This window comes from Pleurodeles waltl, chromosome 8 (assembly GCF_031143425.1).
Source record: "Pleurodeles waltl isolate 20211129_DDA chromosome 8, aPleWal1.hap1.20221129, whole genome shotgun sequence".
NCBI lineage: Eukaryota > Metazoa > Chordata > Amphibia > Caudata > Salamandridae > Pleurodeles > Pleurodeles waltl.
Window position 1 is genome coordinate 743,928,391 of NC_090447.1, and position 27,220 is coordinate 743,955,610.

The 27,220-nt window shown below is 42.2% G+C and overlaps 1 protein-coding gene across 1 annotated transcript in view; it reads right to left on the reverse strand.

Moving 5' to 3' along the window:
• F10 (coagulation factor X) overlaps positions 1-27,220 on the reverse strand; it is a 242,593-nt gene that overhangs the window by 84,050 nt on the left and 131,323 nt on the right. The window contains exon 6 of the mRNA XM_069204955.1: positions 16,245-16,483. Coding sequence (XP_069061056.1) covers positions 16,245-16,483 — 239 coding nt within the window. The remainder of the gene's footprint in view (positions 1-16,244; positions 16,484-27,220) is intronic.

Below are 27,220 nucleotides of genomic sequence, written 5' to 3' on the forward strand. Positions count from 1 at the left end.
TAACAGTTTCTACTCTCCCTCTGCTTGTTCTATGTATAGCACAGCATGTTCAGTTTGGAGCTTGCCTGTCTGAATCACAGGGGAGACATCATCCCTCATATCAGAGGAATGGGCTGGGATCTGGTTGTGCATCTGGAGCAAGGCAGGCAGCATCTAGTTGTGAATTTATGTTTGGAAACTCCCCCATGCGTGTCTTGGGACGAGGAAGTGAATTTAAAAGACATATGTCATGGTGATGACAAGGTTTCCCTACGCAGGAATGCCAGACCTTCAACCCTACCACATCTATCAGCAACGTACCAGACGGTATCCTTGACTGGGGCACAGAGTGAATATGTTCTGGCAAACTCCAGTGCAGAAGTAGGCAAAACAGGGTGATTTGACTAATTAACAACACCCTAGGACTGACTATTTGCTACATTAACTGATAGGAAGGGCAATGAGAATCATTTAGTGCAAAGTGCTCTGAGGCTCTTAGATGTGAGCAAATGAGTATTAGTACATTCAGGGTAAGATGCACAAAGGCCTCCAGCCTGAGGCTAATGCGCAAAGTATACGTTTCACTTGCCACACTACACTTTGACTGACTGTGGGTGTTGTGACTGCCCTGCCAGCACACTTGCCTCTCAGGCCCTGCCCCATACACTTTTTATTCACATTGCATGAACTGTACATGTTACGTGGCATTACCTATGCATGTCAATGTTAGGATGTGGTATGGATGTAAACATTGTTGATGTTTGTATATGATGGGGTATAATGTGTGTCTTACTGGATTGGCCTGTTTATCGTATGAATGTCCTATTTTTTTGTAAGACTGTGCAGATGTGTTTCAGTGACCAGTTGCCTGTGTCCCCTCCTCAATGTTGTTGTCTGATAAGTATGACATTAGTGATGTAGCCTTGTTAGCCAGGCACGTGAGGGACCCTGACGTATGCAGCATGTGTGTGTCGTTAGTGCTGTGTGGCTCCTATTGCTGTTTACTTAGGGTTATGTATGTGTCAGTTATGGACATTCGGCATTCGAGTGTACTGGTACCTTTGTCTTATTTCTAGGAGTAATTGCAGATGTCATCCTCACCCCCTATTTTAGGTATGTATGTTCCAGGGTGGGGTTCCTGCCATTTGGTGCTATAGCTGCACAGAGACGAGAGGTGTTATTGTCAACTGTGGTGGCAGTTAAGTTGCAGTTGTTGTATTTGCTACAGCATTACAGGTAGGGACCTAGTTGATGGGGAATAGATTTTGCAAGACAAGTGCCTGGATGTGGATTTGAGGTAGTGTCCTTCCCACCTGTCACTGCTTTCCCTTGGCTCTCTTGTTGTAATTACAGGATGTCCCCGTGGGACTGTTGTGGTTGCTGTATTTTGTCGTGCCCCAGCTTCGGTCAGTACTGGGCATGCCTCCCTGCCGTGCCCCTTTCCCCATGCCACTTCATATATGTGCTGACTTACATGCATTGTGTAGTAGGTATCCCCCCCGATTACAATCCTCATTATTGCATTTGAATTCCCCATGCGACTTACCCTGCATGTGCGTTGTGTCGTGGTAGTTTGCGCTGTCCAGTCCTTGAATCCCTGTGACGATCTCCTCCGGGATGACGGCTGCGACCATCTCCTCCATGTGGTCCAGGGCCTCCTGTTGTGCTGGACTCCCCCCTCCAGTCTACATTGCTGCCTTCCTGTTCCTGGCCATTTTCTCTTTGGTCCTTCGTTTGCAGTCATGCCAGCGTTTCTTACACTCAGTGACTGTCCGGCGTTTTTCAGCCACACTGTTAATCTTGTCCACAATTTGTTTCCAGATGGCCTCTCTCCTACTGAGTGGCAATTTTGAGGAGATGAAAAGTTGGTGCTGGTGTTCCGTCACCTCTTTCACCAGGATTTCCTGCTCCTCTGCACTGAAGCGACACTTTCTTTTTTTTTTTAAATGTCCTGGTTCCTGTATGCTTCCTCCTGGCTGGTTCCTGGTCTGCTCTCATCCTCCTGGGGTCTGTTGGGGCATCTAGGATCCATTTTGGGTCTCCTCTCCTGAAAGGGCAGTTTTCGCGCAAAAATGTAACGCAATAGCGTGAAAAAAAACGGCGTTTTCACGATTGCGCTATCGTAAATCGACCCACAGTGATGTGCGTCGCATTTACGTTCGTTTCCTTTACGACAGACCGACGCTGTGTGCGTCACGAAATAATGACTCCCACCTGTTGGTTGCGCCGCCGTACGTCAAAGTATAAATTTGACGCCCGCATGGCACTTCCAAATGGCGTTAGACGGCGCAATTTTTTTTTACGCAAAACTGCGTTGGCGCAGTTTTGCGTCAAAAAGTATAAATATGGCCCTTGGTCCCCTGAACATTTTTCCATGAAATTTACAAATGAAACACAGTCTTTCAGTTGTTTGTGGAGAGCCAATATGCAGCAGGCAATATCAGCCCCAATATTTTAACACCAGAAGTAGTTTGGTTTATGTACTGTGCTAGCGCAGGTGTTTTAATAAAGATTATTAATGATTATTCATGTATTCTGAATAATGGATTTGTGTCGAAAATATAATAACGTAGAAAAATAATGCACACATTTGAAAATGTGATTATGGTGAGTGACTGCCAATGTTCACAAAGTGTACTTATTAATATTCTAAAACAATAAAATGTTGAATATATGTTTGACTATTGTAGTAATATGCCATATTAAGGGATATGCATAATGTATTAGCTTTATTAATTGTAGGTCTTAATTTAGCAAAGGTCTTGGCCTAGTTGCCAGGCCTCATGTCAAGCTGTATTTCTTAACATTTAATGAATGGCTGTCCTAGAGAGTTAAAGTGTGATTTTCCATTGCTTTGTTTAAATGATCTCTTAGCTGAAAAGTTTCTCATGAGAACCGACTGCTAGAAGATGCTGTTCATGCTAATATAACTGTGTGTGTGATGTGTGTGAGACTGACTTTCTCAGGAGGAGAACAATGGAGATACTGGTACTGGCTGGAGTAGAAGCTGCAACAATATTGTTACCTGATGAACCTGATGATGCGGACATTGCAGGACAACCAATCAATGACATGTGAACGAAGTAGTAGTACAATTCATGGATTTAGAGTTTTAGTTTTATTGGACAAAGTGTGAATATGCGATTCATTGACCAACAGGTATTTGAGACATAGTTTTACTGGTTTTGATTTAACGGGACTGCACTGAGAAGAACCCAGAATTCAGCATTTAGCATTTTCGCCTTAAGCATTGCCATAGCTCATTCATGCCCATTTTGCGTCTTCACAGGAGACAAGCTTAACTTTATTGCTTAGAAACTTTGAGGGTCATTACAACCCTGGCGGACGGTGTTAAAGCGGCGGTAAGACCGGCAACAGGCTGGCAGTCTTTTTTTTTGTATTATGACCATGGCCGTTACTGCCATGGTCATCCGCCGCTTCCCCGTTCCGCCCGCCAGGGCGGAGACGACCGCAGGGCTGGAGACCTAGGTCTCCAGCCCGGTGGCCATGACAATACCGCCACCGGTATTGTGACCCGGCTTACCGCCGTGGATTTCCAGCGGTAGGAACCGCCATTAAATCCATGGCGGTAAGCACTATCAGTGCCAGGGAATTCCTTCCCTAGCACTGATAGGGGTCTCCCCCACCCCCCATCCCCACCCGACTCACTCCCCAACACCCCCCACCACCCCTGCCACCCCCCAAAGGTGGCAGGGCCCCCCTCCCCACCCCGACCCCGACATTACCTTACACATACACACCCGACACGCACGCAGGCACCACCAACACACATACACGCACACACACCGACATACATGCCAACATCCACACACACAGTCAGACACCCACATTCACGCACACATTTCCGAAACACGCAACACCCCTGCAAGCATACACGCACAGCCCCATGCACCCACACAACACACAACACCCCTCCACCCCCCTCCCCTAATGGATGATCGACTTACCTGTTCCGTCGATCCTCCGGGAGGGGACGGGAGCCATGAGGGCGGCTCCGCCAACACCACACCGCCAACAGAACACCGCCGCGCAGAATCACAGGACGTGATAAGCTCGGCGGTGTTCTGTTGGCGTGGCGGTGGAGGTGGAGCAACATCCACTTCCCCGCCGCCCGCAAGTATGGCTGTTGGCGGCTCTCCGTCGGAAAAATGACAGAGAGCAGCCAACGGTCATAATACGCAGAGCGGCAAACTGCCACTACTGGCGGTCTTACGCACGGCGGTCCCTCTGCGGTCTTCTTAAAAGACCGCCGAGGTTGTAATGACCACCTTTGTGTTTTCTGAACTTTGATACTGAATCCTGATGCCTTGCTTATCGACTGATGTCCTGAGGACGAAGACTGACTCTGCTTGCTGATCCACATTGAGGATAGGTATTATGAATTAGAATATTGATTGCCATGCATATTCGCTTTTTCTTTCTAGATACAAACTACACTGTTTTGATAGAGCCATAGTGAGATGTTTTTCAAATTCATGTCAGTAAATTGTTTTGCATGAAGCCCAACATGTTGATGCTAATCTGGTGTTAGTTAAGGATCCTCACTGAGGAAATTGTACTAATAGGGAAAAATCCTTGATGAATTTCTCTGCTGAAATCGAATGTATGTAATCACTCTGACTCAGTTGAGTTTGTTACTAATTTGCACTGCCGCTTTGGACAGCCAGCATTGTTCCTGTATGAGTTTAATTTGATTTTGAGATTAATCTACATGACCTTTGCATTGTTATTAGAGGGAAAAAATATTCTAACTTTTACTAACATGTGTGGTTATTCATGACTTAAACGTCATGGTTGGTGACAATTATAGACTCTATTGATTATTAATGTTATTGATTATTGTTGATTGTTTATATCAAGTATTGGTTATTGATTATTGATCTGCATGTACTGGAGTTATGGTAAGAACATCTTAATTGCAAGTCAAAAGGTTCATCAACCTATTCGCGTCCCCTTGTATGTTTACTTATTAGGGTCAGACGCCATAACAACTGCAAGCTTGAGTACTGCTTCACTGCTCACTTTCAAGAGCAAATAAATTGCGAGTTTTTGTTATTGAGCTTCTCAAAGGGGGCACCCAATCATATCTAAAACGAGGCAACCACAGAAAACACAATAAGCATAGAATTCACCAAAGGTATTTGTAAGAAAGCTATTAGTGGTTTTAAAAAATGTATCACTTAGCAAATTACATTGCTGTTAGTTTTAGGTGTACAATATTTATCTGCATTAGGCCTGTCTCGGTTTATCCCTTCAACCACTTTGGCTTTTGTTCGGTTTGCGAATGGCTAGATTACTCTTTACCAAGAAATGTAGTCCCCAAATACTACTGTACAGGATGAGAGACCGAAAATGAGAAAAAATAATGGACATGGAAAGGAAATTCTGCCTACAACAGAAGCAAATGAAGAAATTCTGTATGGTATGGTTAGTTTTGAGAATGGGTTGGTAATTTATAGAAATTACTGCATTTACAAATATATGGTTCAGAAGGGCTGGGCAAGTTTTTTGGAAGCTATCCATGTGCAGGATCTTCATCTTCAAAGAAGACCTTCATTCTCATGCCTCAACTGTCATCCACAGCTATTCGGTAAATGTAGTTTAGAGCTGCATCTACGAGTTTGTCTACAACTCTCATGATACACGATTATAGTACATCTGCATTATCATCATCATAAAATGTTCATTTCAGATTAAATCATCCATAGAAATGCATAAACAAGTTACATTTACACTAATTGCATACAATCATCGCCACTAATGCAGGTCGGTACGCTGATTTCGTATCATAGACCAGATAGGTACTACGAGATACCTTTCGAAGAAAATGCTGGACCTGCACCCTGGATCCTTATTTTACTCTTCTTAGCTCCCACTGGACTTGTGCACATGGTTTCCATTGGGTCAGGAACAGGCCGCTGCGACAGCACTTCATTAACTAGGAATACAATACATGGGAGACTTCTTCGAGAACAAGGCCCAGTATGGCTGGTCGCAAGTTAGCACCCAGAAAGCAGTGCCCTCAACACTTGCGCAATTTCACTCCTACAGAGCGCGACACATGCTGAGACCTTTGTAAGTGGATGCGCTGATAGAACCATCAGAGGTACCAGCTCTGACATACATATTACAGGAATCATTACCAGCCTAGGCGACGCTATATACTTTCTTGCAGGAGACTCAACGATGCACAGGTATTACTAAGGCTCAATGCTGTTAGCATGATGACACAGGTATAGAAATTAGCAACGCAAAATGGGCCTACTGCACTTCTGTAATTCGCACAGTGTCTTTGAATGACTGTCATTGTCTTGTACATTTCAACTACCTTAACAGGCTATTTTACACCCTAGCCCGCTATGCTGTTATGGCTTACACGATGATGCTGGCTGCTTACACTGCAGGGCGGACAAAGCTGATTTTGCCCATGTCGCGTGGCACTGCCCCAGAGTGCAATATTTTTGGCTTGAGATATTACAGGTCCTGGAGGAGATCACTAGGTAGGCAGTACCCATATCCCATTAATAGTCTTCTAGGCTTATGATAAAGAAGTCCAGAGGGGGTGCTGGTGGTTCGCAACAATAGGTCTTCTACTGGCATGGCATAGAATAGCATTGCGGTGGATGGAGGGCCACTTGCCAACCATGCCAGAGCGGCACAGTGACATGATATATTGCAAATCTCAAATAGACGTATACCGCAATCTCATGCCTGTATGTAGTCGCCCCAAGAGTATTTAGGGCCCTTATCAGGAATACCTAGTGCGTGTACAGAACGATAAGGAAGCAAGTGAGGATATGAATGTTGATGTCTAAAGGAACACACGTATCCGCTTTGTTTGCTGGATGGATGTTTGGGGATCGTGGCTGTTGTGTGGGGCCACGACTGACCTGTCCATAGACACAAGCACCACTGTTATGTAGTATGCACACATTTGTGGACTGCAGTTCTTTTTTTACCGCATTGACCAATGAGGTGTACATACAAAGCTATTGTTCAAAGTTTTTGCACAACTCGACATGAGTACTACGTTGTACAGAACTTATTGCTTGATCCATTGTCATGTATGCCATGCGCCTGCACCATTGTTATATTTCTTCAGTGTACCCCGTCTCTGCGGGAGATGTCATTTATACTTGCCTGTATGTTAATGTACGTAAAATGAAAATAAAGTATAACAAAATTCACCTTCACATATATATAAATCTAATATCAGCTAACATGGACTAAATTGATATTCAGGACAAGTAATTCATTGTTTCGCCACCCAGATATATTAAATTAAAAACAAATTTTCCTTTCAAACATTCGTAGTAAAAAATGCTAAAACATGTGCAGTCAATTCGTCAAATTGCAATCAAATTAAGATTATACTGAGGGGCACAATTCCTTTCTCATTACCCACGTGGAAATTAAATATTTCACAACACTTTAAGCAATTACTCTAGCTGTACTAGTTCTTATAATTCTCAATGCTTTTTCACACTGTCTGACCCCATAACAGACAACACACAAGCTAGATACATTCCTTGTGAGGGGCAGCATAAACATAGCAAAATAAACGCAAGTGTGTAACCGTTTCAGTCTCAGTTCTAAATACTGGGTATCTACTGCCAGAGCAGTATTATTTGCCCCAACACATACAAAAACTAGTTGTGGCCAAGATATCGAACCTAAATTTGGTATATCAATGTTTGGCCATAGGGAAGGGCTCAAATGGTGGAGTGAATTTGTGTTCAAAACATTTATCCGTCAGACTGCCCAATTTCCTTTTACACAGCCCCTCTTCCCATAGATAGTACTAAAGCTTTTCTTTAATTGCAAACTTGGACACCCATGAGCATCTGGAGGGGTCTCCCAAAGGGTAGTTAGACCTAAACTGTGTAACATGTCTTTGGTATATGCTAACCATGGAATTCCTGCATGATGATTTGAGCGCAGTATTTTTCAAAGCCTAGCCTTTATAGACGTAGCGCCTCAGCCACAGTTTGCGCCAGTACAGAAGTGGTCTTAGATTGTAGCTAATAGGATACATGCCTAGGTCAATTAGTAGTCTCTGTGGATGATTTAGTAAACATCGCAAAAAATTATTTTCAACCTCCACTAACCCAGTGTCCCTGACTTGTCTGTATATTTCAGAAACCATACAGGGTCGTATCCTCAGCTTTAACATTGTAAATTTCTGAGGCAGGTGAGACTATTTTCAATTAGGTTTTCTTATATAGTTTTAAAGCAGTCGTGGGTTTGTGTTGTAATCTTAATGCACTTTTGTTAATCTGTTTTGTCCATGATGTATTAATTGTACGGGGCGGCTCCTCCATTAGGGTGGAGGAGCGTTGCCCCCTGCCAGCAGCTGCAAAACCTTTAAAAGAAAACGATAATAAACTTTATTTATTATCTTTATCTTTTAATGGGATAGGGCCACTGGGGTGATGAGCAGTGAGGGGAGGGTACAGCACTCCCTCTCACTGCGCATGTATGCTAGGCCGGCTGTCTCAGGCTGGCCAACCGCACATGCACAGTGTGCTCTCTCCAGCCCGGCAATACAGTTGCTGGGCTGGAGAGAGCCTGCACAGGCTACCAGTCTGCTGGGAGTGCCCTGGCAGGGCACTCCCAACCAATCCTGATGCTGCTCTGAGCAGCGTCACAATTGGCTGCAGGGCAGGCTGGGAGCCTGTGCCTGCAGCAGTGATGGGAGCAAGAGGAGTGGTCCAGCGGTGGAGAAGGTAAGTGTTTATTTTTTTATTTAATTTATTTGAATGTTTATTTCCCCCCCACAAGTGTCCCCGTGAGCCACTCCTGTAATTGTCAATCTGAATCCAAGGTAATCAAAGTCTAAAACATGCTTGATCATTTCATTGTGGGCCTTTATATAAACCTTTGTGGATTTAGAGGGGTTGAAGGACATATATTTGGTTTTGATGTATTTAGCTCCAATTCCCGTTCTGCACAGAATGTCAAAAAATGATCAATCAGAGCCTGCAAACCAGACATCTTCTTGGAAATAAGGAGCATATCATCAGCAAACAGTAATGCTGGTACTTTTAAAGCTCCTATTTTTGGTACATCATTACATGGGAAATCTAGAGTGTTGGGGCTAAGATTCAACCCTGCTGAACTCCCTTCTTTATTCTGATGTGGTTGGTCACCTCACCCTCATTGCCCCATCTCACCCGGGCATAGTTGGTCTTGTGTACCCTTATTAATATATATAGAATATTGTCAGGAACACTCATGGCGCCCAGGTCACCCCAAACCTTGGGACGGGGAATGAGATTGAAGGCTGACCTAAGATCAACAAATGGCATATATAGAAATGGCTCTTCCCCAGCAATTCAGTTTGCCAGAGTATTTCACACAATCGAAAGATCTGATTGATTGTGCTGATTTGGGGTGGAATCCTATCTAATGGAATTAAATCTAACAGGATCTTATTTTCAATGGCCCACTCTATGACTTTACCCAGTATTTGTCAGCAGAAAAGCTTCTGCAGGCAATCAATAAGACTAATAGGCTTATAATTATGAGGATTTTCGTGGATGCCCTTCTTATGGATTGGTACAATCTAAGCATCATGCCATGATTTTGATAACTCGGCACCTTCCAGGATGCAATTAGTAAGCTAATTAAGATATAGGGCCCAAACAAGGGGTTCAAGAGGCGTCCACGTCTCCTGGTCTGCGATCTGGGACCTTCCCACAACTATCCCATTGATGGCATCATAGGAGTCCTCTAATGTGATCACTAATAAGCTTGGTGTATCTTTTATCACATGTGGGGCAAAGCCTAATGTACCTCAATAAGCACCTTGCCAACTTCCACATATAAGCCTTTGCAGTGCTTAACACAGACCTTAGGCTGGGCATGGAAGTCAATTTTAGTCATGGAATGGTGGATTTCAGGCGCTACTATGTGGCAGAATATTTTAGTATCCCCTGCGCTGGATGCAACTTCCAGATCCCATCATAATTCATTCTCTCATTTAGAACTAGCTGCATTTTGTATACGGTTATAGTTTCTCCTGGTGAGTTTTATTTACTCACCATTTTTATCTTTAATGGAGGTTATAAGAGCTGACTTGGCTACACTAAACTATTTATTATACAAATAATGTGTTTGATCCCTGTTTAGATGTAAACTTACAATCTTTAGTAAACATTTCTTTTAAGAAATCGAATATCGTTTTGTGGGCCTTCAGCATGTCTGCAACTTCCTCATCTGTTTTTTCACTAGTTCCCATTTAATTTATAGTGTCTCCAACATTATTATAGATTTGGGACATTAAATGAGGTTGACATTTTACAGAACACCATTTTAGTGCCCACTTATTGTTTGGGACACTAATCTCACCATGATATATAGTTGTTTGTTTGATGGGAATAGTTAACAAGTGCCCTTTCATTGTGAGATGGAGGGCATTATGGTCGCCGTCACTCCACTTAAGGACTATCATGTGCATCATATGTGGCGACAGTTGGAGATTTAGCATAATATACTATAATCTCCAGGATTACTTTAACCTCTTGAGAGTATGTGTGTCAACTATATTTGAAGGGGAATGGCTATCACATGCTCAACCTGAGATGTTTTTTGTGACTCCATATTACGTCCATCATTTCAATTATAAACTTTAAAGATGTGAAGATCATGACTGTCAAGACAGCTAATCTTTATCCTAAGGATATAAAGAAAATTTATGGGAAGTATTTTGATTCTACAAATCACAAGCCCCAAGGTGTTTTCCCTCTTCCCTGTGAAACAGCTTCAATATAAAAATCGGTGAAGCAGGATCTATGGACCTGGCCTATGCACCAGATCATCTGGAATAGATATATATCAAAAGAGTCAATAAAGGTCCCCCAGCTGGTATCTGTTAGTTTCAGTTTTAAACCTATAGTATTCCATAAGAGTATAATCCCTTCAACATACATTTTAACATGGAACAGCAGGGAATAACACTTAGTGCCTGATTCAAAAAAGGGCCTCCGGACTTGTGGAGGAGGGAGCGCAGTTGTGGGGGAATCTCTGCACTCAGGGTGGAATCTCTACAATGAGAATTCTCATTGAGGAGATTCCACCCCGACTGTGGAGATTCCCCTATGACTGTGGAGCCTACGCCCGAAGTCCGGAGGCACTTTGTGAATTAGGCCCTTAAGTTTCTGCATACAAATCAGTCCACTCTCTCTAAGGCTTGGTGAGATTCCTCTAGGGGCTCTTGGTGGATGGCGTTTTCAACTACTGATCTTCCATCTTTTGGCAAGGGAGGATTATATTTCAAGCAAATATACAATGATATGAGGGATGTGGATCAGATCTCCATAGCTATGAACACATCTGACAAATCTTGTGATTGTAATGAAATTTCAATATAGTCATACATGTCTCCAGGCACTGGGCGGTGCATAGCCTTCATGATATCTGAGCAAGTTACTGATTTACATTTGCTTGTGTCATGGATTCAGTTGATCACTATGTTAATCAATGAGTCTTCGTCTTCCCTTGTGTTCCCAAGAAGCTTTGCCACTTTCTCCATGTACATAATCCCTTTTCAATAATGTAGTTGGCCTTCAATGAGCTTTACTGAACACGTTCTGCCAGAATACAAGGAAGTGCTGCACCCCATTGGCAGCCTCATATGGGGGTCAGAGGGTAGACTGAGTGGCTGATATTGGCAGGTGAGGACAGTATGGTTAATTTCCTTTGACAGTTTGGTTTGCTCTCTCACTACATGTTGTATGGTAGTTTCTTTGAGCATCTTATCTGTTTCAATTGCTGGATCTTTCACTCAAACAATTCATCACTGGCTTCCTGGCCCTCAGGTGCAGTATGGGTTGCTCCAAAAGCCCCCATTTCCCAAGAGAATGATGGCAGCAATTATCTGAAGAGCCCGTCCCAACAGCTCTACCACATTGTAGAGCCATATCTTATTTTCTCTTGAGAAAGAAAACCAATTGATGTAAGCTTTGTGGGAAGTATCTTTACCATGACAGGGGTGTGGAATTTATTAAAATATCTACTTGTCCATGGGACAGGTTGCTTCTCAAATCTACTTGTCCTGTAAAAAGATCTACTTGTCCCTTTGGTGCCATGTAGTGTAGCGACAAATTATGGCAGCAATCTCATTATGTAAGAGCTCTGATAATAGCCTCTTTGATTATGCCAGGGCTGCTACCATAGTAGGGCTTGAATACTTGCAGTTTCAATCCCTACTGTAGCAATTTCCTTATTTTGCCACCTTTCTGCAGATCTGCATACTGGGGCTGGAGGAAGCAGTAAACAATAGTTCGAGGGCTGGAATGCCTTTGAGTCTGCAAACCTACTAACCTGCATGTTTTCAAGATTTTCACCAGCTTCTCTCTTATATTTTCCCATAATAAGAAAGCATGGACATTTACTCCCGACAATGGCAGAATTAGAACTTCTTCCAGGGTTGGGAAGAAAGTGGCCGGAGGGAAAATGAAATTGCAAATGCTCAATAGATTTTCACATGAGCAAATCTACCCATGCTAAAATACAGTTTACAAATATTTTATAGGGGTACGACATATACCATGGGTGCACTTTTGACTTTCTTTAAGAATTTGGGGCCACATGTAGGTAGGTTCAGATTTGCGAGTCGCAAATCCGAATGTAGGATGGTGTCCCTGACACCATCTGTGATTCGCAAGGGCTTCGCAAATGCCCACCTAGTGAAAAATCATGAGGTGGGTCGCAATTTGCGACCCCCTTGCGAATAGTGGCCCTCACAGGGATGGTGGCCTGCTGGAGACAGCAGACCACCATGTCTGTGACTGCTTCCTTGAAGGAAAACGAGATGCATTACAAAAATTAAAAATGAAACGTTTTCGTTTCATTTTTTCAGAGCAGGCAGTGGCCCGCAGGAAAAAATGTTTACAGTGACATTCACAATGGGGAAGGGGTCCCATGGGGACCCCTTCCCTTTTGCGAAAGTGTTAGCACCCATTTGAAATGGGTGCAAACTGCAATTTGTTTGCGCCCGCGTTCGCGGTCACAAAACAATCCTACATTGCACTGCGAGTCGCAATTAAGAAGGGAACACCCCTTCCTAATTGCAAGTCGCAAACCCGTTTTGTGATTCGGTAACCATGTTTGCGACATGCAAAAAGCTACCTACATATGGGTCTTGGTCCCTAATTAGGTCTGGTGTTAACAAAGACATTTTGTTTTTATTAAACTTCTATTTCTCTCTCTTTCGGCTGGATTTACTGTGAGTGATCGCATCTGCTCTTCCACAAGGAGCATATTGGCACACAAAGTAGTTTTGTTCAGTGTCAGGAACTACAGTGGCAATCAGTGACGTAACGAAACTGGAGGGTGCCCCTTTGCAAAGAACATGGAGGAGCCCCCTCTCCAGACTTACTCAAGGCAGGTGCTGTGCTGAAGGGGCCCCCTGGAGGGTGGCTGCGGGGCCTTTGTTATGCCACTGGTGGCAACGTGTGCTTTTAGAGTTCAAAAACCTTTTGTGGGGTTTTTGCCAGTGTTTGTTACAATGTTGAGGGCCTGGTAGCTCCCACAACAATAAAGTGTTACAAAAGCCATGTCAAAACAAGACACGCATTGATGAAACCAAAAGACTTATAAAAATATGTCAGACCAGTTGGCTTTGTCAGTGTTTGTTTATTTTCATGCTTCCCATATTCGTGTTGAAAATGGTTACACTGATTTTCCATTAGAAATATTTTTGGGAAATACTAGCATGCATCAACACATTTTACTAAATGACACTTCATTTGCATCTAATCAGAGAGCATTCTGGGAGCATTATACTAAGCCTCATAGCCTAAACTTTTCAAACATGTGTATACACGTTTTTTTTTTTTTTGTACTGGAACCAACGTCAGTAGTGAAGTGTGACCTTAAAACATTTATTTACAGCACTCAACCTAATAATGAAGGCTTTCAAATAATGAACCATAAATACAAGTTCAAACAGCATTATCTTTTAGATACACATTACCTCAACTGCAGAGAGTTCCCCTCTCTGTAAACAGGCAGCCAAAGGGTTTGTGCTACAGAGGGTTGGGTCTACTTGTCCCAAGGACAAAGTAAATATAAAAACTTGTTGCCCTTGACCCCAAACAAGATGTCCCAGGTGTCAGGCAATAGGAATTCCACATCCCTGCCATGACCTTGAGTTTAACTATTTCAGCTTTAAGGTCACTTACAAGGAAGTAAATCACAGTGGGGCTAGAGATATGTTGGAGCTAAAAGAGGGGCGGGCATACGACTACATTGTTATGACAAAGCTGTGTGCCAGATTCTACAGCTTCCAGAGAGTGTCAAACCTATTTTCACAAAGTACAGTTGGTTTGTATGGAAGTGACAGAGGTATATGCTCTGACTCCGACAGAGGAGGCTCGATATTAACAATCCTATTTTTGACAACAGAAGGGCAAGCTTCTTTGTAGAATGGATGCCTTATGGGACTTCTGAGTGAATAACTTCGCTATTGGTTTGTTTGTGAAGAGGGAGCACAAGTTGCTAGTCAGAATCAAAATAGTGTCCACTTCCTCAATTAAACCACCGATTTCTCTCAGCATGCTAGTATTAGAGGATTATTTTAGCTGACTTTTTGGACATTGTCATTCCTGGAAGTGCCTCCATTGCTTTTCTTTTCCCCATAATTATCAATTGGCTATTTTGGAGAGCTTAGCGCTCACTCTACTTATGCAGGTACAGACTTATAGCTTACTTAGACATAAGAATTGTTATCAGCCCTTGTCACAGCTATCAATGTTATTTGAAGTAAAATAGTCTATCTTAGAATTAGTTTGGCAAATTATCTTCCATATCAGTTCTTAGAACCAAGGGGGTTGGCTGAGCCCAGCCTCCTTCTGGCTGACGATGAGCGCATAATGGCCCGCTCCTGGACCTGGGACATGCCTGGACACATCTCTCGCTGCAGGGTTTCACCAGTGCTTTAGTAGCATTTCCACGCTGGAGCCCATCATCCTAGGCTCATGCAGTGTGCATTAGGGGATGGAATCCCCTTACCCAACAGCAATGATGGCGTCCCGCACTGCGGGCTTTCCTCAGCACTTTAGTAATGCTTACACATTGGAGACCTTTCTCCTGGACTCATGCAGAGTGCTATGGGGGATGATGTCGACTCACCCAACTGCAATGATGGCATCTTCTGCATTATCAAAGTGTGGAGTATCTTATATTCCTGGCCTTTATTGTTAATTTACTTTGAAAAGCACGAGAAGATAATGGATGCCTAATTTCCCAGTCATTGACTCAAAGTCTCGGCTGTGGCAATGCAGCAACAGGATATGTTTCTGTATTTGCTTGTTATCCATGTCATAGCCCTCATTAGATGTATGGATATATTCTTTCTGGTACCATTGAAGAACATACCATTGACTTTACAGCTTCATAGCTATTTTGGTATTCTTCCCCCATTCTCTCAAACAAAGCATCTTCTTTCCCACAGCCACTCTTATAGACTGAGCTGACTTTCAATCAATTGGGCGATTTCTTCTAATTTTACAGTTTATTGTAGTTTATATGTCTTCTTTTGAGACTCTTAAGATTTCCATTGAGTAGGTGTGGCCTTTTTACCGCACTCCTTTTTCAATCTGACCTCAGTGCACAGTCAAATTGGTTTCCTTCAGCATCTAGAAGCATACATGAACATTTCTACAATAAATAGCTCCATCACGTATAGATTTTGACTCTCGTATTACCACCAGCATACCTCTATGACTGCAACATTCTTTGACAAGGTTATCACACTAGTTCTTTGTTATAACTGTGTGATGTTCACAGACAGGTTTATTAACATGAGGATATGGGCTAATATATGTGCAGGCAGATTTATTAATATTGCAGGCCTATTGACATGATACCATAGGGTAACACATGGGGAAACATTGAGTAACATGACATTTATTATAATTTTGTGATGTTCAAAGGCAGCTCCTAGTGCAACAAGACACGTTGGCTGTGACTGTAGAGAGCTTCGTTACTGTTTTTGGCTATTACTCTTGCTGTTACATGTTCTCCTGCTGCGAAACATTTAAAATGTGACATTTTGTGTTGTACAGATGACAAATTTTTACTGATACCCTTCATGTATAGAACTAGAACATGTTTCGTACATTTGGATTAATGTGTGATATTTTCTCAAATCCTAGGGCCCATTTGAGACAATAAGAGAACAACAGCACACTTTGACAACTAAATTATTAGTTAAGCTATTGAAGATCACTTCAGCATACCTGCCAGGGACATTCACCGGGAGAGCAGGCCCTCCCTCCTACTATCCTGGTATCAACGTCAGTAGCGTCGGAATCCTCCTCAACATCTGAATAATATGCAGCAGCGGTATCATAAGCTGTTATGTTCTGCTTTTCAACTTCAATTTTTGAACCTTTTTTGGAGACAATCGCATTGTGTTCATCAGGTGTGACTGATCTCTTTCGTCTGATGGCAAGGCGTTTTCCACATGGAAATGCCCCTTAAAAAATTTAAATAAAATCAGGTAATTATGAGGTAAGATGACCATGAAGTGCATTTTTGTTTTACATTGTGTGCTACAATACAATTTAAGACATCAAAGCATTTTTTGAATAGACACAAAAGCAACTGTTCATACAAGCCACTGAAATATTAAATTTAAATGTTTATGTGGCAACAGAAAATACAGAGGAAGTAAATATTAACACCAGGCATAACACTATTGGGTCATTACGAGTCTGGTGGTCACTTGACGGTGACGGTTGGACTACGGCCAATGAGGTTCGAGCTCCACATTATGACCACAGCAGACGTGCCACCAGCATCCCGAGGATCAGAGATCGTGTTTAACAGCTCAAGTAGCATCTTCAGACATCGGTTCATATTTAGGCTTCACAGAAAGTGCCTTATTCGAGGCACGCAATGGATCAAATCCACTTATCAGTCACATGAGAAGACACAGAGTAGAAAAAATGAATGAAGGGAAAATCTAAATAAATAGGATAGCTGTACACTCCATACAACCCGTACTGTGACTGTGTATACAACTTGCATCGGGTGAATGCACATGAAATCCTGATAAGCGTAGCCTGAAGGAAATCAAGGGGCATATTTACTAACATTTCAAGCAATGCACCAGGAAGTGAAGTTGCTGTGCTTCATTGTGTGAAAGCGATAAAGCTGAACTGCGCAATATTTTCAAAGATATGCTGTAGTTCTGCTGTCTACTAGTACTGGCGCACTTGTGGCTGCCTAGCGCCATTGCAGGAACCCTTGCCTCATGCCAGTAGGGTGCTTGTGTTTTGGTCAGGTTAATTTAAGTGCAGAGACGGGTACCTTCCTACACAAATGCTATCTTTTGAGGTTATTTTCTCTTTGCATATGTGCTGCAGAATGCAGCGAACACACAAAGAGGTAATAATGAGGAGAAACAAAGATATTTCTCCTTGTTACCCTGTCCATGATAGGTGCACCATTTCTGGCATAAACCCATGTTTACAAGAATTTGTAAATATGGGTTAGCATCAAAATAAATATAAACACCTACCTGATGAACAGTAGAGAAAGGCAGTGTCATGCGCTGCATTGAGTTACTTTTAAAAAAAAATGCCACAATAATCAGGATTCGCATGGTGGCTTTGTAAATCTCAATATTGATTTTGCGTTGGTGCTATGCCAAAAAAGTGACGCAACCCTGACGCAAAATCTTAGCAAAACTAGGCCCAAGCCTTTAACCTTCCATCTCATATATATTCTCAATGTTGCCCATTCCTTAATGACTATTGTAGTTTCATCCAAGGTAACAAGCTGGTCAATCTGGCCTTTTCTCCATTTTTATTGTAAGCACATTATGCATACCAACCCAATTTATATCAATAGTTCACATTCTTAGTTTATAGATGTCTATTCAGTGTGTATTGCATGCTTCTCTTTCAAGTAAATCCTTGCCTCTTTGCCTTCATTTTTCATATCATTAATAAATTATGAGCTCTGAAACTGAAATTGTCTTCTATTATGACTCATCTCTTTAAAATGTCTCAGTACTACTGATTTTAAATATTGCTGTTTAATATTGGGCTTGTATCTGTAAAATGTTGTTGTTTTATATTTTGTTTACAATTCGCTACATAGACTTTCTCACTGAGACATTTAAGCCTCTAGACACAAAATTGTAATTCACATGTAACATAAGATTTTTGCTTCATGATTTTTCAAGTGCACGGGTGTTGGGCCCTAGAAGTCCTCTGCATGGTAAAGACTGTACCCCTGCCATTAGTGCCCAACTGTACTGTTTTCTGGATCCCTAATGCTGATTTTGTTTGCCATAGGTGAGCACAGATCATGACTATGCGACATGACATAGGTCTGCTCATGGATTGCAGTCCTGTTGGAACAGGAGGGGTGCCTAAAGCACTGCCCTCAAGGTGGTGGAAGGTCACTGCCTTCACCAGGATTTAAGAAGCATGAGCGTGGTGGTGTCAGCATACAGTGTAGTGATCAGTAGTAGTGAACAAGTCCTTTTTTTAGGTCTTGCCTAATAGCCTGCATGCGCTGTTGCTGCAAGGGGCATTGTATGCAGTAAAAGGCTTGGAGCCCCAAAGTCACTTACCATATGCAGGTTTGATTGTCAACCTTTGCAGCTGCCTCCTAATTGGCTACCAGATGTCTGACATCCCTTCCTTTTATTTTTCAGGAGAATGGGAAAAGTAATAACACATTTTGTATAATTTGTGTCCTTCCGCTACTGGCTCTGTGCTTCTGAGAACTCATTGTTGCCAATTTTTTTTTTCCTTTCGAATCAGAATTTTATTTGCCTCAGCATTGAATTGCCATTGTCGTCATTTTTAATGTTTCCACATTTCACTTTGTTGTACATCACTTTCTTTCAATGCTATGGATTATTAAAGTAGTCCGCGTGACTGCACTTGTTTATTTTTCTATCTTTTTTTATAGTGGCATTTTTTTCCGATCGTCATTTTGCTTGATGTTAATTTCTTTAAATGTATTTATCATGCCATGCCATTATCCTCTGATTCTGAGCAAATGGACCTCTGACACAAATTAATTTAATTTTCATAATTAAATTTGGTGATCACGTATAGTATGTTTATCTCTTTCCACAAAGTTCATTCCAAAATGCTGTTCAGCGCCATCTGAATAAAAATACTCCTATAGTGCTTCTATATGTACAATGTAGTCCATGGAAAGCGCTTTAAAGCAACATTCAGTTCACAGCAATGCTATTGGGTACGCAATATATTTACTTTTGTAAAGAGCCCTCACTCACACGGATAGTAGGTGCATCGTGCACTTTAATATAACAAGTCCCCCTTGCATGGGGCACTTTAATAAGAGAACAAAAATTGGTCTTGCAAAAGCGGCCTCATATGTTCTCTGCCTCTATGACAACGTAATCCATGGAAAGTGCTTTAACGCAACATCCAGTAGGCAGCACCACTACTACATACACAATATACTTTCTTGGTAAAGAGGCTCTACTCACACAGACACTAGGGCCCATATTTATACTTTTTGACGCTAAACTGCGCTAACGCAGTTTAGCGTCAAAAAGTTTTGCGCCGGCTAACGCCATTCTGAAGCGCCATGCGGGCGCCGTATTTATTGAATGGCGTTAGCCGGCGCAAGCAGACCGGCGCTGCCTGGTGTGCGCGAGAAAAACCACGTACACCAGGCAGCGCCGGCGTAGGGGGAAAATGGCACATGGGCGTCTTAAAATGGGGCAAGTCAGGTTACGTCGAAAAAATCGTCGTAACCCGACTTGCGCCATTTATTTTCGACGCCCATCCCCCATCAACATGACTCCTATCATTGTAAAGATAGGAGTCATGCCCCCTTGCCCAATGGCCATGCCCAGGGGACTTCTGTCCCCTGGGCATGGTCATTGGGCATAGTGGCATGTAGGGGGGCACAAATCAGGCCCCCCTATGCCAAAAAAAATTATTAAAAAAATACTTACCTGAATGTCCCTGGGGTGGGTCCCTCCAGCCTTGGGTGTCCTCCTGGGGTGGGCAAGGGTGGCAGGGGGGGTCCCTGGGGGCAGGGGAGGGCACTCTGGGCTCATTTTGAGCCCACTTGTCCCTTAACGCCATGCCTGACCCAGGCGTTAAAAAGCGGCGCAAATGCGCCGTTTTTAGCCACGCCCACTCCCGGGCGTCTCTTTTGCCCGGGAGTATAAATACCACGTAAAGGCCTGGGAGTCATTTTTTAGACGGGAACGCCTCCCTTGCATATCATTAACGCAAGGAAGAGGTTCACGCTAAAAAATGACGCACATTCCGGGAACTTTGGCGCTATTCGCCTCTAACGCCATAGTATAAATATGGCGTTAGTTGGCGTTAGTTTAGCGTCGAATTTGCGTCGAAAAAAACGACGCAAATTCGGCGCAAACGGAGTATAAATACGGCCCTAGATGCATGGTTCACTTTAATAAGACATTAAACTACACACATTATTTCCCATGCTGTAGCCAAGGATTAAGGGTCTGATTTATGAAAAGTTAGTGCCACGTTTACATCATTTTGTGATGCTATTTATATATACATATATAATTATATTTTGTAAGTTTGCGCCGCTTTTGTGTCAAAAAAATGACGTAAAGGCAGCGCTAACTTTTCATAAATCAGGCCCTAAGGCCCGTATTTATACATTATTGTGCCGCATTAGCGCCATTTTTTTACACAAAAGCGGCACAAACTAGCAAAATATAATTATATTTTGTAAGTTTGAGCTGCTTTTGCATCACAAATTGACGCAAATGCTGCAAAAACAAAGTATAAATACGGGCCTAAGAGTGCGGTCCATGAGTGCACGTGTTTAGTAGCTGCGCGTTTTCTCTGCGCATACAAAGTATGTGTGAGTTTAAAATGTACACTAGTCTGAAACTCACCTACCACATTCTTGTCACACAAGCAGTCCAGTCACATGCTCCACTCCAGGCCAGTCTGCTACTATTAAAACAGTCCATCTGACTCCAACTGTTTGTAGGCTGCGTTTGTTGCCTTTGATTTTACAATTAATGACTTTGAGGATATACTACCCGGTTAAAAACCGGTGCCGCGTAATCATCCTCCGATTCTGAGCACATCTATTAAAGTCCCTGGACCACTGACACAAATGAATTTAATTAATATAATTAGATAGACTGTTCATGTGCAGTATGTTTATCTCTTTCCATTAAGTTCATTCCAAAATGCTGTCCAGCGCTGTCTGGATAAAAATGCTCCTGTACAACCAAAACTCAATTGCGGTTCCTCCTAAAGTGCTGTCATAGGTACTCTGCCTCTGTTACAATGTATCCATGGAAATCATTTAGAGGAGCTTCCAGATGACAGCAATACTACTATGGATGCAATATTTTTCTAAACTTTTTCGAGGGTCTGGTCAAGTTGCTAATAGCTGCAAGGTGCACTTCCATAAAACAAATCCCCCTGCACGGTGCACCTTACTGAAAGAATAAAATAATGACTTACAACAATGCTTTCACATATACTTTACCTATGCTACAATGTAATCTACGGAAAGCAACATCCAGTTGATGGCACCACTACTGTGTACGTAATATATTTACTTTTGAAAAGAGACTCTACTAACACAGATATAACCCCGACAGTGCACTTTTGAGGCAATAAACTACAGACTTTATTTATAGCCACACTGTAGCCAAGGATTAATAGAACAGTCTGTGACTGAATGTGTTTGATAGCTATGCTTCTTCTCTGTGCATACAAAGTATGCGTGTGTTTGACACATACCAAAGTCTGAAACTTGACTCCCATGGTCTATTCAGGCAAGCACTCCGGTCACATGCTTCAATTAATTCAGGGCCTCATTATGAGTTTGGCGGTCCCACCACGGGACTACTAAACTCACAAGGAGGACGCCACTGCCATGGCAGTAAAGTTCCCCCTGAGTGTATTAAGGGAGCTCTGATCAATGTCCTAACACTCCAGTACCCTCGGAATGCATACTGTCTCCAAAGCAGACAGTGCGCATTCCAAGTGTTCTGGGCAGTGCAGGGTTCCCCTCTTGCCCTCGCACTGGCTTTCCAACGAGCCTATTCATGATGGGCTCCACACCATGAAAATGCTGGTGGAAGGTGGGGCTGTAATCAGTCAGGCGGTGCTGAGTTCAGTGCCGCCATGGTTGATCACAAACCCGACCACCGTCACCCCTTCAGGCACTATGATCCTGGTGGGGATGGAGGTCTTCAGACGGGTCCACCGGCCAAAGTCGTAATTTGGTGGTCAGACCACCACAGCCATGGCAGTCTGAATGCCACAGCAAGTTTGGTGGTCTCATGACCGCCAAACTTATAATGAGGCACTAAGGCCATCATTCTGAGTTTGGCGGGCGGCAGAGGCTGCCCACCAAACTCAAACCACCAGTAGACTGCCTTTGCGGTCTGAACAATGTCCGCCCTATAAAGAGTTCACCGCAGGGCCGGCAGGCAGAAACAGTGATTCCGCCCACCACCTCTGCAGTGTGCAGGGCCTTAACATTGACGTTGGGTCGTAATCGAGCCGGTAGATATGTGGCGGTGCAGCGGGTGGATGGCTACTGCCATGCAAAGGCTGGCGGAAAGGGCACTCATAATTTCCAGAGGAGTGTTGCAAGCAGCGCTGCCCTACTAGATTGAGACCGGCAGGCTGTCCGCGGTCCGACTGTGGAGTCTCCACCACGGTCTTAATGTGGCAGTCGGACCGCCACAATGGCAGCGGTTCAACCGCCACAGCGTGTCTGGGGGTCATAAGACCGCCAGACTCGGAATGAGGCCCTAAGTCTAATACATTTTAAAACACAAGAGTATTCAAAACATGATTATTTGTAACACTCCTACATCCTTATATAATAGTTAGAAACATAATTAATAAAGTAAAAATATTTGTATTTTTGACATGCTAGCATGTCAACCCAATTGCCTGGCAAAAATGTACTTTTTGATTTACATTTGCAGTTAAAGTTTCAAATTAAGGCCTTCACAGCTCAGTCTCTGTGTCAACTTGTCAACTTTCATTAATAAATCTTCAGACTACAGGACCATTCTGCTGTTAACTCACTCTTAAGAAGTGAGAACATGCACCTTTAGCACTTGTGCTTTAAAGTGCAAGTAACATTCTGCAAAATTAACACATATTTTCTTTACACATAAGCAGTCCAGGTGCATGCTATGCTTCTGGTCAGGCCATCACTTTCAAAGTAATATATATATAGATATATATATATGTATATATATATATTATATATTTGAATATCAATTCGGGCAAAATAGTCCTGGTAGCAAACTCTACTGCTGGTGACAAGTGAGACTGTTCCTGGAAATATCATTTTCACAAAAATAATTCACTGCACTCTAGAGTTGAAATGTGTTGGTGGTTGCTGAAAGTTATTAAAGACGTTGTGAATCGAACTTTGGAGTACGACACATATATATATATGGTGTTGGTGTTATCAGTTACAGATTAAAGAAGATAATCAAGAATCCTGTGAGTGCTGCGTTATTGACTTTTTGTAAAAATATATCACCACATATATATACATATATATATATGTGTAAATATATATATATATATATATATGTATTTCTTCAACAGATGGACTGATAGCCATCTGACGGCTGCACCGATCCCATCAAGTATCTCCCAAATCTCGAAATCGATTAAATCCAATGCGCTCGTATTTAGTTCATGAATTTATTTTCTTATACAGGTAACACAGAGTCCTGAGTGTGATGTCTGTCAACGTGTTTCGTTTCAATATATAATTGGGGGGGGCATCCCGGCCTCTCCCACAGCCCCGGGGATCACCACCTTTCTGGGGCCATTTTTGTGATATATGGGGGGGCCCATGGCCCAGAGGGCACCACCACCTACCTGGGGCAAAATGCTTTAAATGTGTGGGGGAGGCCTGTCTGTCTCTCTCACCGCCACAGGGACACACCCTCACCACCGTCTGGGGGCGATTTTTGTGATATACATGGGAGGGCCCACGGCCCCTGCAGCCCCCACACCTCAGGGCCCACCTACTCCCCAGAGCAAAATGCTTTAATTGTGTAGGGGAGGCCTGTTGGACTCTCCCGCAGCCTTGGGGACCTCCATCTCCCCATGGCAACCTGAAAAAAATAGAAAGGGGGTCCGTTTTGGAACTCCTTTTCCCCAGGGACCACCACCACCCCCGGGGCCATGCACATTGGAGGGGGGCTGCGTAGCCCCCCTTGAGGAGCCACTGATGGCCCTGGGGACCGACACCCCCAGGACATAGGTTTTTGCTGTGGATTTGCTGCAGCTTTGACTGCTGCAGTCAAGTCACAACAAACAATGTGCTTTCTAACAGCAGGGCCTATCAAACAGGTCCAGCTGCCAGAAACAAAGTTTTGATCTCTTTTTCCTGCACGCAGGTATGAATTCAGGGAACAGAGATGAAAGCATTGCTACAGTGACCAGGGAGCCTGCCTGTTGGAGCAATGGGACCCCAGGAGAAGCCTTGAGGCCAGTAAAAGGCATATAATAAAATACATTAAAAAATGGTCGGGAACCATGGGAAGGTACTTGAGGCTCCCCAAGTGGACCCAGGTATCCCATTCAGTGCAAAATAAAAAAAATAAAAAGAATAGGGGTTCGAGTACAGGTGTATCCCTGGTCATTTTCCTCTTTTTTTTAAACCCAAAATGTTTAAGACTCATACTGAAAGGTGATCTTACTGTTTTTATTTGACAAATACATTTTTCTTTTCAATTTGTGCAGAAGTATCTTATTCTAAGTATACTATCCATCAAAGCCTAAAAAACCTCTATTTATCTCCCTCTCACTCTCTTTCTCTCTCTCTCTTTCTCTCACTTACTCACTCACTCACGCACACCCTTACGCACCCATTCACAGGCTCACTCAAACACTCACACACCCTCTCACAGACCCACTCAGACCCTCACACACCCACTCACAAACCCACTCAGACTCTCACACACCCACACACAGACCCACTGACAACCTCTTGCACAAACTCACAGACCTGCGAGGACACTGACGCACTCACTAAGACACTGATGCACACACTCTCACACCCAGACTCTCACAGGCACTCTCACCCCCACATACACCCTCCTACACCTCTTCACACACCCAGAGAGATAGGCTGTGGCCAACTCCTGCAGCACATGACCAAACGGCTGTATGCAGAGAAGGGTTGGGTGGTTAGGGAACCGACTGCAGGCCATGCCTTGCGGGCAACACCTACTGCACACGGGTGAAAGCCATGCAAGGTTGGGTGCTTATAGGAGATTGGCCTGTGGCCAACCACTGTAGCGCATGTCCTAAGGCTGAGTGTGTCGGTGGTTAGGTTAACGTATAATAATGAAAATTACTATACTTTAAAAAAAATAGAAATTCCCTGAAAAAAACAAAGATTACAGGGACATTATAGTTAGGAAATAGAATTTTAAAAAACATAGAAATTCACTGAAAAAACCAAAGGTTACAGGGACATTATAGTTTGGAAATCGAATGAAAAGAGCCTTACAAATTCACTGAAAAAAACAAAGGTTACAGGGATGTTATAATTAGGTTCTGAATTTACTCATACAAAACTATAGAAATTCATATGTTATAGTTAAAGTTATATTGATGGGAAAACACTACACAGCACATTCAAAGCACCTGCATCACAATGGTTTACCAATACACACCACTCCCATGAACAAAGACATATTCTACAAAATCAGCTAATGCAGCTCAAAGTTTTAATAATTGATGAAAAGGTGCAAATATGTTCAATATTATACATAACAGATTACAAAAGTTCAAAGTTCTAATTAACCATTTAGAGGAATTTCAATTTTAGCAATTTGAGATCTTTACCAATTAAAACCTGTTTTTGACACCTATATCTTTGAAAAATGAAACATACTCTTCCAGACCATTAAGGACCACAATATGGTCATACTTCAAATTATACGAATTGCCCAAAATTATGAGCCAACTAAATGACCTTCCATTGGCCAAGTTACTAAACAGATTGCGAGAAGGAAAACATACAAAAGAAGATATTTTAACTATTAAACAAAGAGAAATCAAACCACACTGCAACATCAGCAAAACTGTCCATATATAATGTCAATTAACAATGAAGTCAATCAAATTAACAATGCAGTTTTAATGCAACATATAAAAATATACCCATTCTTTACTACAACAGTCAGTGATACAATTGTTCAGATATTACAGACTAGGTCAAACAAAAAATATTGGCAAAATTACGAGAAGATCAAGGCAAAACTATGGGGCTGTGCCACATGCAGTACACATAGCAGTACACATACGCTATGATCTTTCTTGTAATGTAGTAGACAATGATGGATTAACTAATGGAACATCAGGAATAGTTCAATTCATAGAAAGTACTAAGAATACGCGCACTATTGTTTGGATTGCTTATGATAATCATACAGTTGATAAAATTAAACAGCAGCATAATCAAAACTTATATCACACATCAATTTCTAAAGGTTGGACGCCCATATAACCTACTTCAAAACAATTTCAATACACAAAGAAATGTATTACTGTTATACACAAACAATTACCATTACATCAAATAATGCTCAGAATTTGAGGTGAAACTACAGAGTCAGTTTACATACACTTTAACAATAGCAAAATACATAATTTACACTATGTTGTCTCAGGTAGAGCAAAACCAATAAATAATATATACCTTCTCAATTTTAATAAAAAGATCATTATACCCTTCAAAGTAGAAGAAAAAATGATAAGATTAAGAAATAACAAGCCTTTACAAATTTCCGTTTCCCAAGTAAACACATTTATATATAAATATAATAATATATGATGAATTCAAAAACATTTCAAATCCATAGCATCTGATAATAATATGATGAATGCTGACATTATTTGTGTAGCAGAAATAAACATAACAGAACACTCAATCTTTTTGATCCCCGAATATAATCATAAATACCATAATCAACATACTCAACATGGTATGGCCATTTAGTTTAAAAACATGTTCCTGCTACCAAATTATTCAAATCAAGAAGAAATAGATATATTGCATTTTACATTGCAGACACAACACAAACATTACTTATTAGTGACCCTATAAACACTTCCACAAACACCAATACCAATGGTCTTTCAAATACTTACAAACATTATTAACATTTACCACAATTATACATATATCATTTTAGTTGACTTCAACATTG